The sequence below is a fragment of the Macrobrachium nipponense genome, chromosome 3 (assembly GCF_015104395.2).
Source record: "Macrobrachium nipponense isolate FS-2020 chromosome 3, ASM1510439v2, whole genome shotgun sequence".
Lineage (NCBI taxonomy): Eukaryota > Metazoa > Arthropoda > Malacostraca > Decapoda > Palaemonidae > Macrobrachium > Macrobrachium nipponense.
This window is the reverse complement of record NC_087202.1, coordinates 82,640,968-82,657,545: the sequence shown is the minus strand read 5'-3', so window position 1 is coordinate 82,657,545 and position 16,578 is coordinate 82,640,968. Positions and strand designations below refer to the sequence as shown.

Sequence of the window (16,578 nt, the reverse complement as noted above, 5' to 3'; positions counted from 1 at the left end):
TAAAGTGCAAAATATGACACTTATTCTCTGAGTTAAGGATTTATGAGTATACCATAGGTGGGCCATTTTGTGCAGTTTGTTCTTGGCGCAGTATGCACTCTCTCAGGTACGAAATGGATTTTTTAGGCAATTTTTTCTACTAATAGGTCAGTATTCCCCCACCTCACTCTGTTACTTGACCAGCTGGACAGAAAGGTGTATGCCTCATTTCTCTGTTCAGCATCCATCCAAACCCAAGATAAGAATTGTCTTTGATCCAAAGGTTAAGTACCAAGGCACCTCGTTAATTGAGAACCTTCTTCAGGGCCCAGGGAACGCTGTTGCGAATCAGAGACAGTAGGCACGCCGTCACAGCTGATCTGGAAGACATGTGTCATCAGGTTTGGGTTCCGACAAAGAATCATGACTTCTTGTGGTTCATGTGGTGGCCAGGAGGGGACACAACACTGGAATCTGTAGAATACTGGATGGTCGTGCACCTGTTCAGTGTCAAGTCCTCTGGAAGCTGCGTCAACTACACACTCTGTCATACCACAGAAGAACATGGGCACAAGTACTGCAATGAGGCATCTGAAGCTATCATGAAAAACTTCTACGTTGATAACCTCATCAAGGCCCACGACGACAAGGAACGTCTCAAGATGATGATGGTAGACATGACTTCACTCTGTGCTGACGGATGCTGGCATCTGAACCAATGGACGTCAAGCAACTGGAAACTACAATCTGTCATTCCCGAGTCAGAACGAGATACTTCTTTTGCAAATCTGGGCTTGAGTAGGGATGAGCTTCCAGTAGAAAGATCGCTGGGTATGCACTGGTCTATGAAGGGAGACTTTTTTTTCCTTTCAAGATCAATATGAAGGATAGACTGTACACCAGGAGAGGCATACTATCTGTTGTAGCCTCAGTATATGACCTATTGGGAGTCGTCGCACTGTTCATGCTACCTGCCAAGCTTCAGTTTCAAGACATGTGCCATGTGCAGTTGAAGTGAGATGAAGACATCAGGGAAGCAGAAGTGGTGAAGTGAAAGGCTTGGTATGATCAGCTTCCTCTCCTAGAGACTATGAAGATAGATCCTATGTTCCAGAAGGCTTTGGAACAGTCTGGACCTTTCAGCTTCACCACTTCGCTGATGCAAACCAGGTGGGAAATCGCATGGCATCTTATCTTTGGATGGAGGGCTACGACAGAGATGCATGCAGAGTGCTGGTGTTCGGTAGGTCGAGGGTAGCTCCACTCAAGAGAACCACCATCCCAAACTCGAGTGATGGCAGCCGTAGTCACAGCACGCACAGACTGCAAGTTGCACAAGGAGCTCAGCATGAAGTTAGAAGTTCCTGTCATCTGGACCAACTCGATAGCTGTACTCAAGTATCTTCTAAACGAGTGCACACAGTATACGTTTGTTGCCAACAGAGTGAACCTCCTTCGTGAGCTGACATCAATTGAAGTCTGGCTGTATGTTGACACCTGAAACAATCCTGTTGACTTGGCATCACATGGACTTGGCGTGGCGAAACTCCTGGCGTCCACCATGTGGTTCAGGGGTCCTTCCTTCTTGTCACAGCCAGCCAATGCCTGGCCTGTGATTCTGAGCAATGCTAAGGGCGCATCATTCCATGATGACCCAGAAATTAAGATCACGCATCTGATCTGTTAATAACGTTGCTAAACATTTCTCAAGCTGGCTCAAGTTCGCACACAGCATCGCATGGATGTGATGTCTCTTGCTCTACACAAAATGACTTCTTGAAAGAAGAAACCTCCTAAGCGCTGAAGAGATTGGGTTTGCTAGTAGCCTGGTCCTGAAAATGCTTCAACGGAATGCCTTCCCTCGTGAAGTTGAAGCATGTAAGAATGCCAGTGGAGTCGTTTCTCCCTCAAGCAAGATGGTAAGAATTAAACCATTCTACTCGGATGGACTGCTTCACGTAGGAGGTCATCTGAGAGAGTCTGCCGTCGATGCTGGTACCATGCACCCTGTAATCCTGCTCAAGGAAAGTCCTTCAGTTCGCCTGTTAGTGCAGTGGAGACACCAGAAACTGGGACACTGCAGGCAGAACTACCTGGTATGGAGAAGTAAGATGGTAATTTAAATTTGACAACGTCTTCGAGGATTGTGTGTGTGTGTAGAGAGAGAGGGAGAGAGAGTGAAATTGGTGGAGGGATAAATGGGAGTGGTATGATGGTTGGTGAGCAGCTGTTGTTGTTCGTTGGCGATGGAGTCAGTCAGAAGGAGACAGTGAGTCTTGGAATAGTGTCGGTACTAAACAGCTGGTTTGGCAGCGGTCTTATCCACTGATGGTCAGTTGGTATTGTATGATTTGATTGAATTTGGCATTGTAAAGTTGTTGTGAGTGTGTCTGCCCGGTTGTGGTGAAGTTGAAGAGGTTGGTTATATTGGTTGTGCATTTTGGTGTCTGAGTTGGTGGTTGCGGACAGTGCTGCTCGAGTTGTTGTATGATTACAGTGTTGCTTATCACAGAGTGTGAGGCATAAAAGGAATGTGTTTTGGAGGCTGGCTGCATTGTCTGTTTCTATAGTTTTATCTGTCTTTTGTACTTGTCAGTCTACCTTGGGATGTGGTGTGGGTAATAGTTTGTATTTTTTTGTGAATACTTTGATTTAGCCATATTCAGTGTTAAAATGTATTAAATTTAAATGTTTAATAGTTATAATTTCCATTGATTTAAGTACTATATTAAAGACTATTTTAAGTTTTTTTTATTGAATTAGTTAAATTTGGTTTAATGCAATAATTTCATCATCCATCAGTGAATCTTGCTCTGGTGTTCTACTTAAGGCCACTTGTTTTGATTTAATAAAACTCTTTACAGTATATTCCTGGAGAGTGTTGGAGAAATGTACTTTGTCATGTGCTGTAGTGCAAATTATTTAGTACTCATGTACAACATTAGATGGGTAAGGAATTCTCATCACTTTATCTGTTGTACTTCTGTTTTGATATTCTTTGAAAAACTTGCCAGTTTAAAGGCTACCACATAATGTGGTAGTCTTATCAATGTCCTTATCATGCACTGTTTGTGTAATAGTCATTTTCTGTTTGTTTGCAGTAAGAATGCTGATGTGAAGCTGTTGTCAGGATAGTCACAAGAGGCCTTATGAAGATTATTAAACATAAAGAAACGGCTTTACATCACTTCAACAATATCCTGAATTGGAGAAATGATCAAGATTCCTGGAGGGATGTATATAACCTCCTTTCTGACAACATTCAATTTCATTTTGCAGACTGTATTACGCCAGGTAGCATCAGCGATGCCACAAACAGCCTACCTAATAATAAATCGCCCGGCTGTGATGGTCTTCCCGTAGAGGCTTTCAAATTCTGCCATTTGATTATTTACATTTTCCTAGCTGCCCTATTCAATGCATGCATAATTTACCGGTTTCTTCCAGGCTCCCTACTATTAGTTCACTTGATACCATTAATCAAAAACAAGCTAAAGGATGCAGCTGACCCTGGCAACTACTGGCCAATTGCAATCACAACAATTGCATCGAAGATACTCGAGTCAGTTCTTCTAGTGAGACTTCTCCCCTTTCTACACACCAATGACAACCAGTTCGGGTTTAAAGCAAACCACTCAACTGACACCTGCATCTACATGCTGAAAGAATTGCTGAACTACTACCTATCATCAGCCTCTCGTGTTTTCCTTTGTTTTGTGGATGTGAGAAAAGCATTTGACAGAGTAAACTACCTGAAGCTGCATAAAAGAAGCACACCCCTATATCTAATAGGCATCTTACATTGCTGGTTCTCCACACAGCAATCCTGTGTCAAATGGAGTAACGTATTATTGTACACCTTCGGCTCCCTAAACGGGCTTCGGCAAGGGGGCATTCTCTCTCCATAACTTGTTTAATACGTACACAGATGCCTTGAATGTCAAATTGAACTCCCTATCGGATGCACTGTCAATGAAACACCTATAAACAACCTCTGTTACTCTGATGATATGGTTCTGATTTCCCCATCAGCGCAAGGTCTCTAATGACTCATGAACACTTGCTGCCAATATGCAGAGGAATTTTATATAATTTACAATGAAACCAAAACCCAGTGCATGTCACTGCTCCCAAGATCGCTTAAGCATATTGTAGAACCACAAATTTTCCTTGGAAACCTTTTGTGCACGAATTTCTGAATTTGGGTCACGTTATCACCAACAACCTAATAGATATGGCAGACATGGAACAGAGGCGTCGTAAACTATGTGCAGCTAGCAACATGATTGCAAGGAGGTTTGTTCTGTCACCAAGATGTGAAACTGCTGCTCTTCCGCTTGTACTGCTACAGTATCTATGGACGAACTATACCTGAGAGACCATGAGACGTATCACAGTTGTGCAAAATGACATTTTGAGACGCCTCACAAACACTCCCCACTACCACTCCGCCACACAGATGTTCATAGAAAACCAAAAATCATTGTAAGGGGAAACAATGTCCAGTCTGGTAACCCGAGTGAGAAACAGCAGCAACTCGCTCATACAAAGCACCCTAAGGAGTGAAGAAAGAAGATCTGAATTGTGGGAAAGATGGGAAAATGAGGCCTTTGTCCCCTAAAGGACTTAATCTCTGTATTAGCAAGATGTCATCTGCAGATTCTGACATTATTATTATATTTATTGCTGATATTTTAATTTTTCATTATTATTGTGATTACTATCAAGTTAAAGCTTTTTTACATTCAATTTTCGTATTTAGCCCTCTGGACCTGACTACTGTAACCACCTAAGGTCTCTAGTTGAAATTTAAGTTATATAATCAGTGCACAAACTGTTATAACTCTCAATGCATTTTTCTCTCACCAATATTAGAACTGGAGAAGCAAATCCACAGTTATGTAAATGTACATATATTTAAATTTAAAAACAGCAAGGATAGCTTTCGGGAATCTGTATCCTTGCTGTTTTTAAATTTATATATATGTACATTTACATAACTGTGGATTTGCTTCTCCATTTGAAGACTCGTGCTACTATGAGTATTTTTTAATATTATTACTGTTATTACCAGTATTATGATTACTATCCTTTATGCTACCTCAGCTATTTTGTGGATAAGTGCCGATTATTCATTTTTTATCATGTTGTCTCATGTATCTAGATTGTGTATGTTACCGTCTCTATTTTGTATATTCCATGTATATGGCCCTGAGCTGAAATAAAGGATATTATTATTATTATTATATTATTATTATTATTATTTATTTATTATTTATTATTATTATTATTATGATTATTATTATTATTATTATTATTATTATTATTATTATTATTAATTCACCTCACCAAGTAGGTTCTGCCAGCCTAGAACCTCTCACAAGTCTAACCAGGATCTCGTAGGATCTTACATTCAGTATTGATGATGCTGCAATTATTGTAAATGCTTTAGTGGGTGAGAAACTAATTGACAATATTGATTTAGTTTTGGGGATGAATGTAGTCAATGGGCTTGGTGTTACAGTGGCAGAGGGCTAAGTTTGTTCGATAAGGCAAGATATTCAGTGATAAGTGATAACTTGGAGAGTGGTGCTATGGAAAACGCATTTGGCAATTCCAGTGATTTTACAATTTAAGATAATGATTTTGTGGTGGCAAGATTTGATGGTCAATTGACAGTAGAGTAGTTCGTCAAAGAGGGAAATAAAGTAGAGTTGATGAATAAGATTAGGTGTTATGATAAAGGATATGATAAACGGTAAAGAGGCAAGTTTGAGAAGGATGCAGATAGACGGATTGAAGAGGATATTTTGCTCCCTTGGGCCAGATTCAGGATGAGGTCTTGCCTTTATTGCCTGTTGAGCAACCAACTAAAATTAAAGTTAGACCAGTGCTGGACTTATGAGAGTTTTACAAGTTTGTAGTGGTCATACTGGGGATAAAGCTATTGATGTGTGTGGTGAGACCTCAAGAGAATGGTGCAGTACGCAAGGTAATGTAGCTATAGTAGATTTGAAGTTGGCATCTCTACAAATTAATGAGTGGCCAAGAAGTTGCGGTTTTATCAACTTGTAAATTATCAAGGATGGCTTACAGTTTAACAAGGTTGGAATTTGGGTAGAATCTTGTGCCTAGAATAATGGGAAAAATTTTAAAAACTGTTTTGAGAAGAAGTAAGGACAGAAAAGACTGCAAGTTCTTACATTGATGACAGTTTGATTGACAAAACGCAGGTGCCAGCTTCTGAGTTGGTCACATACTTAAAAGTGAATGGATTGATTGCTGAACCACCACCTGAGACTTTGGCTGTGAATACTGCTTTAGGTCTCAAGGCAGAGTGAGAAAGATGGCGTTCAGTATTATTCAAGAGGTAATGCCATCCCAGAGATTTTGAATGAGATATCAAGATGAGAGGTTTTTCAATTTGTAGATGATTGGTGGGCCACTACCCAATTGTTAATTGGCTACGTGTAGCTTGTGGCTATGTGAAGAGACAAGCTGATGGTGGGTCATGGGAGAGTAATGTAGACCCAGATGTTGTGTTGATGCTCAAAGAGGTTGTCCAGAAAGGGCCATAAAGAGGGAAGGGCTAGTCCCACAATATATCAAGCTCCAAATACAAGGACCTGGCAACAACAGAACGTACTCATGTCCCTCAGCATTTAAAAAATCAGAATAACTTGTACCTGCACTCTGCGAGGTCCCTAAGGTAAATAATGGCCCGAGGCTACAGGATGTAGAGAAGCAGAAGCTTTGTAGACCACTCCAGCTTAATGAAGGGAAAATTCTTCCAGATGTGTGGGATTACCTTGCTGTAGTCCCAGACAGGTCGTAATAACACGAAGGCCAGATTCAGACTGCCATATCTGGGTACAGGAACATCCAAAGCCACTTTGGAGGATGAAAACAGGATTCTGAGAGCAAACAAACCAAGGATCAGAAATTAGGACAGTAACTCCAAGAAATGAAAAAAAAGTGGAGGAAGTAAACTTAAAACCTAAATGGTATACCGTGTTAAATAACAAACTATGTTAAACTAAAGAATATCTGTTAGCATAGTTAACATAAAACATCTAGAAAAGTAAGGCATAATTCTGGCACTTCCACACGCACGAAAAAAAAAAAATTAATATTGCCACCTAAAGACTTCAATAATAAACTGTCTTAAATAATAAGATTCTACCAAACGCCTTAAAAAGGTAACAAACACCAAAGTTCCAAACCTTCTCATTACAAAAGGAGATACATGGCAAAAATCATTACAGGGCACTACTTAACTCCTCACTTTACGTACAAAAAAAACATTTCTCTAAATCAGAGTTTATAAGATATAATCATAATTGTCCTGGTTTTAATAACTTTTCATTCATCAGTCATTTTCTATCTAAGGCACCACCTCACATTAATGGTGAAATACATTTTCACACCAGGCTCATAAGCTCCTGATGATGTCGACCAAGTCTGCATTTCAGAGCACACAAGGTCCTTTAAGTCAAGAGATTAGCCAGCAGCCCCCCAACTACTGGCCATGTGCAAGCCTTCACCTTCTGATGATGTCCGCCTAGTCTGCATTTCAGTGCGCACAAGTTCATTGAAGGCCAGAGATTAGCCAGCTGCCCCCCAACTACTGGCTGTTCAGCAGCCTTCAGCTTCTGATAATGTTGGCCTAGTCTGCATTTCAGTGCGCAGTAGGTCCTTTAAGGCCAGAGATTAGCCAGCAGCCCCCCAACTACTGGTCATTCGCCAGCCTTCAGCTTCTAATAATGTCAGCCTAGTCTGTACTTCAGTGCACACAAGGTTTTCTTTTTAAGGCCAGAGATAAGCCAGCAGCCGAGCCCCCCAACTACTGGCCATGTGCAAGCCTTCAGCTTCTGATGATGTTGGCCTAGTCTGCATTTCAGTGAGCACAAGTTCATTGAAGGCCCCCAAACTACTGGCTGTTCGCCAGCCTTCAGCTTCTGATTATGTTGGCCTAGTCTACATTTCAGTGCACAGAAGATCCTTTAAGGCCAGAGTAGACAAAATCCAGTTTTCACATTTCCTTTGGTTAGTTGATTACATCTGTAAAGAAAGAGAAACATATTAGATTAAAATAGTTGTGAGGAAAAAGAGAGCGAGATTAGTAAGAAATAATCAGTAACATTTCCTGCACTCCAACAAGGATTCACTCCATCTACCATCCTACATATTCGTACATCATACATGCATTCACATTAAAAGACACACACAATTGAGCATGCTCAAAGGCAAACATCATACATAATCAATCTCTCTTTGCAAAGTAGCACTTCTGTAATGAAAGGGAAGAAAAGTCCAGGCAGGATCACAAACCCTTTTAATCCTTGCAGTACCCAACAATAAGAGAGAAAGTTCCAAAGCAGATTAGCCCATTTTGAGTTGTAAAGAACCAGGAAGGAAATTGAAAAATTTTGCAGACCAAATGGAAGGAGGAAAATCTGAGGAGGAGACTCCAAAGATTTCACTTACTCATGGAAGACGAAAATTTGTATGTGAGATTTCCTTCATGGTTTGGGTCTCGGTAAATTTGATAAAACTAACGAGGTAGATATATTTGTCAACTAAAATTAGAATATAACTAAAAACAGAATAATAAAAAACCACAAGAACTGACTGAAAAAATACATGAATACTGAATTAAAAAATTCGTACAGTTTTTATATTAGAATAATAACATTCCCATAATTTTTTATTATGTAACTCTTACATAACGAAAGTCATCCCTTAGATGCATCAGAAAGTTTGGCTCTCTCGATTCTAATGAACCCTAAATGTAAATGAAACTATTTCCTTCCCTAGCAGACTCTACCCCCTAGGCTTTGGAATAATATAATAATAGTGTAAGACTTGGTCACATACTAGCTTGTCAGGAGTGCATCACGAGACAGGGTGTTGCCTAATTTTGGCCAGATCTCGCTAGTTTTCATGAGTTTTAGCGGAGAAGCGATGCTCCCAAACTTAGTCGAAAAGGTTAGCTAAACGCGCATTCAATAAAAAAATCCATTAAATGAAAGGTTCTTTCTAAATGAGAACTGCAGTTTGTTAACATGCAATGCTTGAACTACAATCTTATGGAGAACCAAACCATTAACAATTGTAAACATACGAGTACACAAGATCGTAAAAATACTGTAAAGACAGTCACAATGAAAGGTTAAAATGGTAAAAATCTTGCTGAAATTGATTTGACTGTGCATCTTTGTTACCCTTCGGAAAAGTGATATTTAAAGAAAACAGAAAGCAGGTGACCCAATGTTATTCTTGAAAAAGAGTATGTGGATCAACGCCATTCTCAAGGAGCATTTGCACTGATTTATTTTAAAATAAAAAAGAATCATAATTCCTAATCAGTTGTGTATTTTAGGAAAAGTTATAAATATTTAGTTATGATATTAATATGAAGTTAAGAAATATCTGCAAATAAAAACAAATAAAAAGGAGAGTTTATATCACAAAGACAGGAGTGCTCTGTTGGTGGTTGGGTTTATTTTACATATCATTAAAATGTGTTTATGTTTTGAGCAAACCGATGTCTGCTGTGGTGAGGGGGCTCTTGAACTCTTGGAATTTGTTCCAGGGCTTGAGTCCAAGTCATATATTAGTATGCTATAATCTGTTTTGGACTAACTTTTGTGGAATTTTCCACTTGTAAAATTTATTGGACCTGACAAATAAGAAAAGATATCATAGCTGGGACTAGGTTTATATCTGAAGCTAAATAGTGGGAACAGTGGTAGGGTGACTAGGGTCATCAACTGCTCAATAATGTCCGAACCTGAGAGGTATCAGATTGATAGCTCAAGGGAGGAACTATTCTTCAGGGATGGACCATGGATTCGAGAGGGGCCTGGTTCTGGAGATAGGACTCTCGGCACTCTTACCGGTTTTCCCATAACATGATTAGAGTGGGATGATTGTATACTTGTAATACTCTTAGTCCTACCAAGCGGGTTTGGCTTACACTTGCGCCACTTGAATCATGTTGTGCCATTCCTTGTCGGGTAGGGTAGGGACGTGGACATTTGGGAGTCGGTTCTCATTTGTGCCAATGGTGGAAGAATAAACTTCATGAAAGGCTGATGGTATCTTTTTAATATTTTCAGGTTTTATTTTTTTCTATCCTATGCTCTATGACTAGTAAGCTAAAGGATTCTAGTACCCCTGGGCCCTTTGATAATAATTTGGCACAGATGACAGCCAACAAAGGTGGGCATTGTGCAACTTTAGTCCACACCTCTGCCACTTGTGGAACCCATTTTTCAGTTGCGGACTTGATTGGCCACTACCACGTGCCAAAAGTAGCAGAGTAGTAGGTTGCAGAACTCAAAAGTTTAATTCCGCAATCACTACCCGCTACCATTCAAAAACGAAAAACCGACAAATTTACCGAAAAATATAAAAAGAAATTTTAACGAGTTAATGTATTGCTATTTGCCTGTTTAACGGAGGTGAACAAGTGGAACAAGATCAAGCCCACCGGTGAGAAGCCGTCCCTTCACCTGTTCCCCCAAGAGTTCAAGGAGGCCTGGATGGTTGTCTTCCTGAAGTACAACACATCGCTGCCATCAGCGACCAAAAAATTAAGGCAATTCGTTGCTCTAAGTTGCCTCCTTGGTTGACCACAGAACCATCAGTCTGTCAAAAAGATGTGGTAAAAAAATCTGTTAATGTTCAAGAAGCGAAGGCTCATTTTCTTGATCGTGACCAAATATGTTCGAGTTCTGTTAAAATATTTACTGATGAATCAAAGACATCAAGTGGTGCTGGTTGTGCTGTTGTTCAAGGTAATAGCTCATATATGGGCAGACTTTCTAATAATGCCTCTATTTTTACAGCCAATCCGATTGTCAGACGTTCGATTCTCGGCTCGGCCAACGCGGAACCAGAGGAATTTATTTCTGGTGATAGAAATTAATTTCTCGATATAATGAGGTTCGGATCCCACAATAAGCTGTAGGTCCCGTTGCTAGGTAACCAATTGGTTTCTAGCCACGTAAAAATATCTAATCTGTCGGGCCAGCCCTAGGAGAGCTGTTATTCAGCTCAGTGGTCTGGTTAAACTAAGATATGCTTAACTATACAATAGCCAAATCTCTTGAGATTGTTTCTGCTCTACAGGGTAATAATTTCCCCATATACTCAGATTCTTGTAGCGCATTCATGGCCATTAAGCAATATAACCTTAAACATCCAATTGTTCAACAAATTCAAGAATGGTTGTACAGGCTTGTTTTCAAATTCAAATCAGTCCATTTTGCTGGGTCCCTGTCCATGTAGGTATTGCTGGTGACGAACTTGCTGACCATGAAGCAAGAGATGTCATTACTAAAGAAGACATTCTCTTCCACCATATTTCTGCTACAGACAAGAAATGGACTATTCACTCATTTATAGAAAATAAATGGCAAGCATATTGGTCATCTCCCCTTCTGACCAGCAATAAAAAGTACAAGAAGATCAGACAAAATATTGAACATTGGCCATCTTGATTCCAACAAAACCGTAGGGTAGAAACTATATTATGTTGTCTGAGAATTGGCCATACTCAATTGACCCACCGGTTCCTATTAGAGGGGGGTAACTGCACCAGTCTGTATGCAGTGTGACTCTCCTCTTACTGTGGAACAGATTATGTTACATTGCCATAGGTATTCTGCAGCATGGCAGGGACATGGGTTGGTGGGCAGTGATATAGCAGAACTGCTTGGTCCGGAAGAGATAAGAACTAATTGTTTAGATTTAGAGCATAACACTAAACATGAGGGGCAAGTAAAGATTAGCATTGATGGATCAAAATCTGATAATGGAATTGGGTGTGCAGTTGTACATGGGAATGAAATTTACGAGATAAAATTACCGGAGTCGGCTTCCATATTCACTGCAGAGTTATCAGCTATAGATAAAGCTTTAGAAAATATTCATAACTCAAATAAGAGAGATTTTGTAATACATAGTGACTCGAGAAGTGCATTAGATTCATTAAAGCAGCTGTATACAATTTATCCTCTGGGTCATATTCGGATAACCCATAAGGTTAGTTTAGAAGGTAGCAGTGCACCAGTGTATGTTAGGCAAGATGCTACAGTGAGGATCGAACAGAGGCATCGAGAGAACTATACTGGTTTATCAACCAGAAACAGACACATATAAGGAGGCTGTGCAGATGGAAATGTAGTGTCCATCATCCGCACATACAAAAGGGGATGGAGTCCTGCTGCGATTATGGTTTCTCGCTCATACAAATATGCATATAATTATGCATACAGGATACATACTTTGATGATATATATATTGGCGGAAAGGCTGCAAACTGCTCTACATTTTGGTATATATATATATAAAGGTATGTACAATGGTAGGGCAGACATTTCGGCAGAAATGCCATCCTCACAGATACTCCCCCTGCCCCAAGACAATGGTTATGACAACAATCGTTAGATGATTGGTCATCGGTATCTTGCTGGGGAGGACGAGTCCACGGGTCCTTGACGCCATTTGTCAGGGAATGTCCTCTGCTTCTTCGTCTCCTAACGAGTCAGACAGCAGGATGCCTCCCCTGGCGGGAGACCTGGGGGGTTTGAATGCTGTCCTCAGGTGGCCTCGACAATGTCTGGGTGTGCTGGCAGGTTCCGGCAGTTTTCCCCTCTGAGGAGGAGTCCTGCAAGGTCCTTCTGCGGTGTCGTCTTCGTCGGGGATGAAGGCGGGTTTCAGCCTGTCTATTGAGCCCCGTCCTCGCGTCCATTGATCGTGATGAGGAATGCCTTCTCCGATCAGCAGATGATGCGATACAGTCCTCGGCAAGGTCTTGTTTAGGGAGGGTGGGTGGCGTCGTTCCTGACGAAGACGTGTCTGCAGGAATCCAGGGCTTTTGGTCAGAAGTGCTTTCTTCTGTCGGAGAAGGTCTCACTGCAAGGGATGAATTTCTGGGCAGCTGCACAGAGCCTTGACAAGGGGACATCCTCATCACGGCTGTTGACCAGGAAGAATTCTCCTGGCACTGGTTAGAGTTTCCCAGTAGAGTTTCTCCACAGGTGATGGGTTGCTGTTGGCTTTAGGGGCGGTGCAAAGGCCGAGGAGGACCCAAGGTAGTTGTGCCTTCCATTCAGGTGCCATCACGGAGGCCTTGAGGGAGCGGTGAGTCCTTTCCACCATGCCATTTGCTGCAGGGTTGTAGGCGTGCCAGGGAGGTCCAGAGTTCCAAGGTAAAGGCGGTTCCCAGTCTGTTGTGATGTAATCTGGCATCCCAAAGCAGCTGATCCAGCTTGAGAGGAGAGCTTCGGCGCAGGTGTCTGCAGTGGCTTCCGACATCAGGGTGGCCTCTGGCCACCTGGTGGACTGGTCAATCACTGTCAGGCGGTATCTGGCACCGTCAGATGGGGGAAGCGGGCCGACAACATCCACGTGTATGTGCCTGAATCTCTGTCTTCCTTACCATGGGGAGGGGGGGACCCCCATTGGCTCGCGGCCTTCTTACAGATGTCCATCTACTCCATCTCCATGAATGCCTTCTTGGCTTCCTAGAGGCACTTTGGCGAGAGGTGGCAGAATTTTGCGTGAGTCAGGGACCTCTTGGTGCCGATGTGGTTGTACACACCATATTTGGGCGCAACCCCTGCCACCTGGTGGAGCTCTGGTTTAAACACATCCGGAAACTCCTTTAGGAAGGAGGCATACTTGTGGGAGGAGATGGAGCAGATAACTGGTGCCTTGGGACCTGCAGAGAGTGGGCGTAAGAGGCAGGTCTCAGTGTCCAGGAGGCATTGGCAGGCTACATCTACCAGAAGCCCGTGGTGGGCCAATAAGTCCACCCCTAGGAGAGGAATTCTCGGGTCTGTGTCAACCAGGGGGTTGACAACCAGGTCGAATATGTGGGAGCTCTTTCAGGGGTGGGGAGAGAGAAACCTGGACTTTCTTTTTCAGGTCTTTGAAGGGTAGTGCTCTGGGTTGGGGGGCCATCCATGGTGCAAGACAGTCGAAAACCTTCTCCAGGAGAGCTGCTGCGATCAAGTCGGCCTTGATCCCTCCTCTGTGATGCCATGGAGTCTGAACTGGATCTTAGTTCACTGGACCCAGGATACTATGTTCTGCCGGGAGAAGGACGGCAGTTGGATGGAGTGGGGGGCTGTAGGGTGAGGCAGCAGGCGTGCGACTACAGCTTGCAAGGGAGCGGTGTGGTGCATCTGGGGCGTGCCCGAGTTCACTATGTTCGTCATCTCACAAATACCAAAATGTGTGAGCGCTGTATTTAGTCCGCTGATGGTGTTTTTTTTACCTACGGTCAACGTGAGTCGTTAATGGCAGACCAAACTGTGAGAGGAATGCCAAAACACTCCTATAGAGGATGTGCTGTTTTTACTCCGTTAATGGCATTTGGTCGACTGTGGTTAGGAGAGCCAGAAAACCAAGACTGAGGTGCTGTTTTGAGTCTGTTAATGGTTTTCTGGAGGGAGCGGCCAAAACCACTGCCTGTCATAAGCTGGAGGTCACCAGTTGTGAGGAATGAACAGAGGCATCGAGAAAACTGTACTGGTTTATTAAGCAGAAACAGATATATATATATATATATATATATATATATATATATCTATATATATATATATATATATATATAGAAGGCTGTGCGGACGGAAATGTAGTGTCCATCATGCGCACATACAATAGGGGATGAAGTTCCACTATGATTGTGCTTTCTTGCACATACAATTATACATATAATTAAGCGTACAGGATACATATTTTGATAATATATATATATATATATATATATATATATATATATATATTATATATATTGGCAGAAAGGCTGCAAACTACTCTACATTTTGGTGTGTGCATATATATATATATATATATATATATCTATATATATATATATATATATATATATTATATATATATATATATATATATGTATGTACAATGGAAGGACGGACATTTCAGCAGAAATGCCGTCCTTACGCTACCTTATCAGTGGAGCACATCCTGGTGCATTGCGTAGATTATAGAGAACATAGGCAGAGATTCCACCTTGATGGAAAATCTCTTGCCGATATTCTAGACAACAGCGCAGATATTCATGCACTATTGAGATTTTTAAAATGTACTAAGATTTTTTATGAAATTTAGTAGCATGACAAATTTTAACTTGTCGATTTTATTTTATTTTATTTATTTATTTATCTTGTTCATGGTCATCATTTCAAATGCCTAATTATTTATTATCTTTAATTAAGGTGTAAATGATGTTAAATGAACATATGCATGTCAGATAGTTTTTAAATTGTTGTAATTTCAATTATGTGATTTTTTTATTATGGTATAAATGGTTTTTGAATGAGAGTGAATTTTGTAGCTTTAATTGTTGTGTATCATTAGATTATCTTAAGTTAGTTTTAATTGCTGTGTATCATTAGATATTTTTAATTGCAGTTTTAATTGATCAGTCGTATAAAAGATTTTAATTCATTCACGTATTCATTCGTTTAATCCATTTCATTCAATCACTTGCCAGTGCAGCGCTGAATGACCTTTACAGGTCCCAACGCTTGAGCTATGCCCTAAATTCCATAATCAATCAATCAATCAATCAATCAAGAGCCGTCTCGCTCTTCTGCTGGCAATGACTTTCGTCCCGTGACCGAGGCATAGTGTCTGTCTTTATGAATTCTGTTATACCCTTCAGCCATCATTTTGATTAATCTCCCGTGTTTGGCCCACCGCTGGCGTTTTGGGCACCTGGAAATACACGAACCGCGGCAGACAGATGTTTAAGATAACCAGAGCCATACACTTGCTTAATAGTACCAAAATAATATGAAAAAATAACCATAAAACCTCACATAATCCAGCATCTGGAACTACTTTATATGACCTTGGGTTTGTTAATCTTTTTTTAACTTCACCATATTTCTCTTGGTCACAAAGATACACTTTATCACCTTGTAAAGCAGGAAGGTTTTGTACTCGGTGATGATTGTTGTAGTTCGCTGAATGCTACTCTTTGTATCTCTCCTATTTTCTCCGCGGTTCTTCTATATCGATGTCCCTTGAATGTAGAACGTCGAGGTGAACAGGTAGTTTTACTTTCATTTTTCGACTCATCAGGAGTTTGCTGGGTGTAAAGCCATTTTTGAGAGGTGCTGAACAATAGGCAAGTAGGCAAAGATAAGGGTTTGAATTCTTCTTTGGTTGTGGATGAAGAGGCAATGACGTCGTGTGAGCAAATCCGCAATCCTTTGCAAATTCTTGAAATTCGTGACTGGCGTACTGAGGTCCATTGTTGGAAATGACTGTATCAAGAATTCCACAGGTCAAAAGTATATGGGAAAAAGCTCTGATAACTGCTCCTGAAAATGTAGTTTTCTATTTTTTTTTAATTCGAACCATATGCTGGTGTAGTTTACTGCTATGACATATGACTTTTCTTCAAGTTCAAACAATTCAGTACCAATCCAGTTCCATAGTTGTTTCTCAGGAAAGGACGTAGCTATGAGAGGTTCCCTTGGCTCTGGTCTCAACTTGGCGCATGTTAATCATCCCTTTGATTTGTGTAATAATGGGGCACCTAACTGAGTAACTTGC

The 16,578-nt window shown here is 41.0% G+C and overlaps 1 protein-coding gene across 1 annotated transcript; it reads left to right on the top strand.

Moving 5' to 3' along the window:
* The first annotated feature begins 467 nt into the window (after positions 1-467).
* LOC135222431 (uncharacterized) lies at positions 468-11,486 on the top strand. Its single transcript, XM_064260518.1, has 2 exons — positions 468-810; positions 11,275-11,486. Exons 1-2 carry the CDS (start codon positions 468-470, stop codon positions 11,484-11,486), a joined length of 555 nt encoding a protein of 184 aa, XP_064116588.1.
* Positions 11,487-16,578: the final 5,092 nt, after the last annotated feature.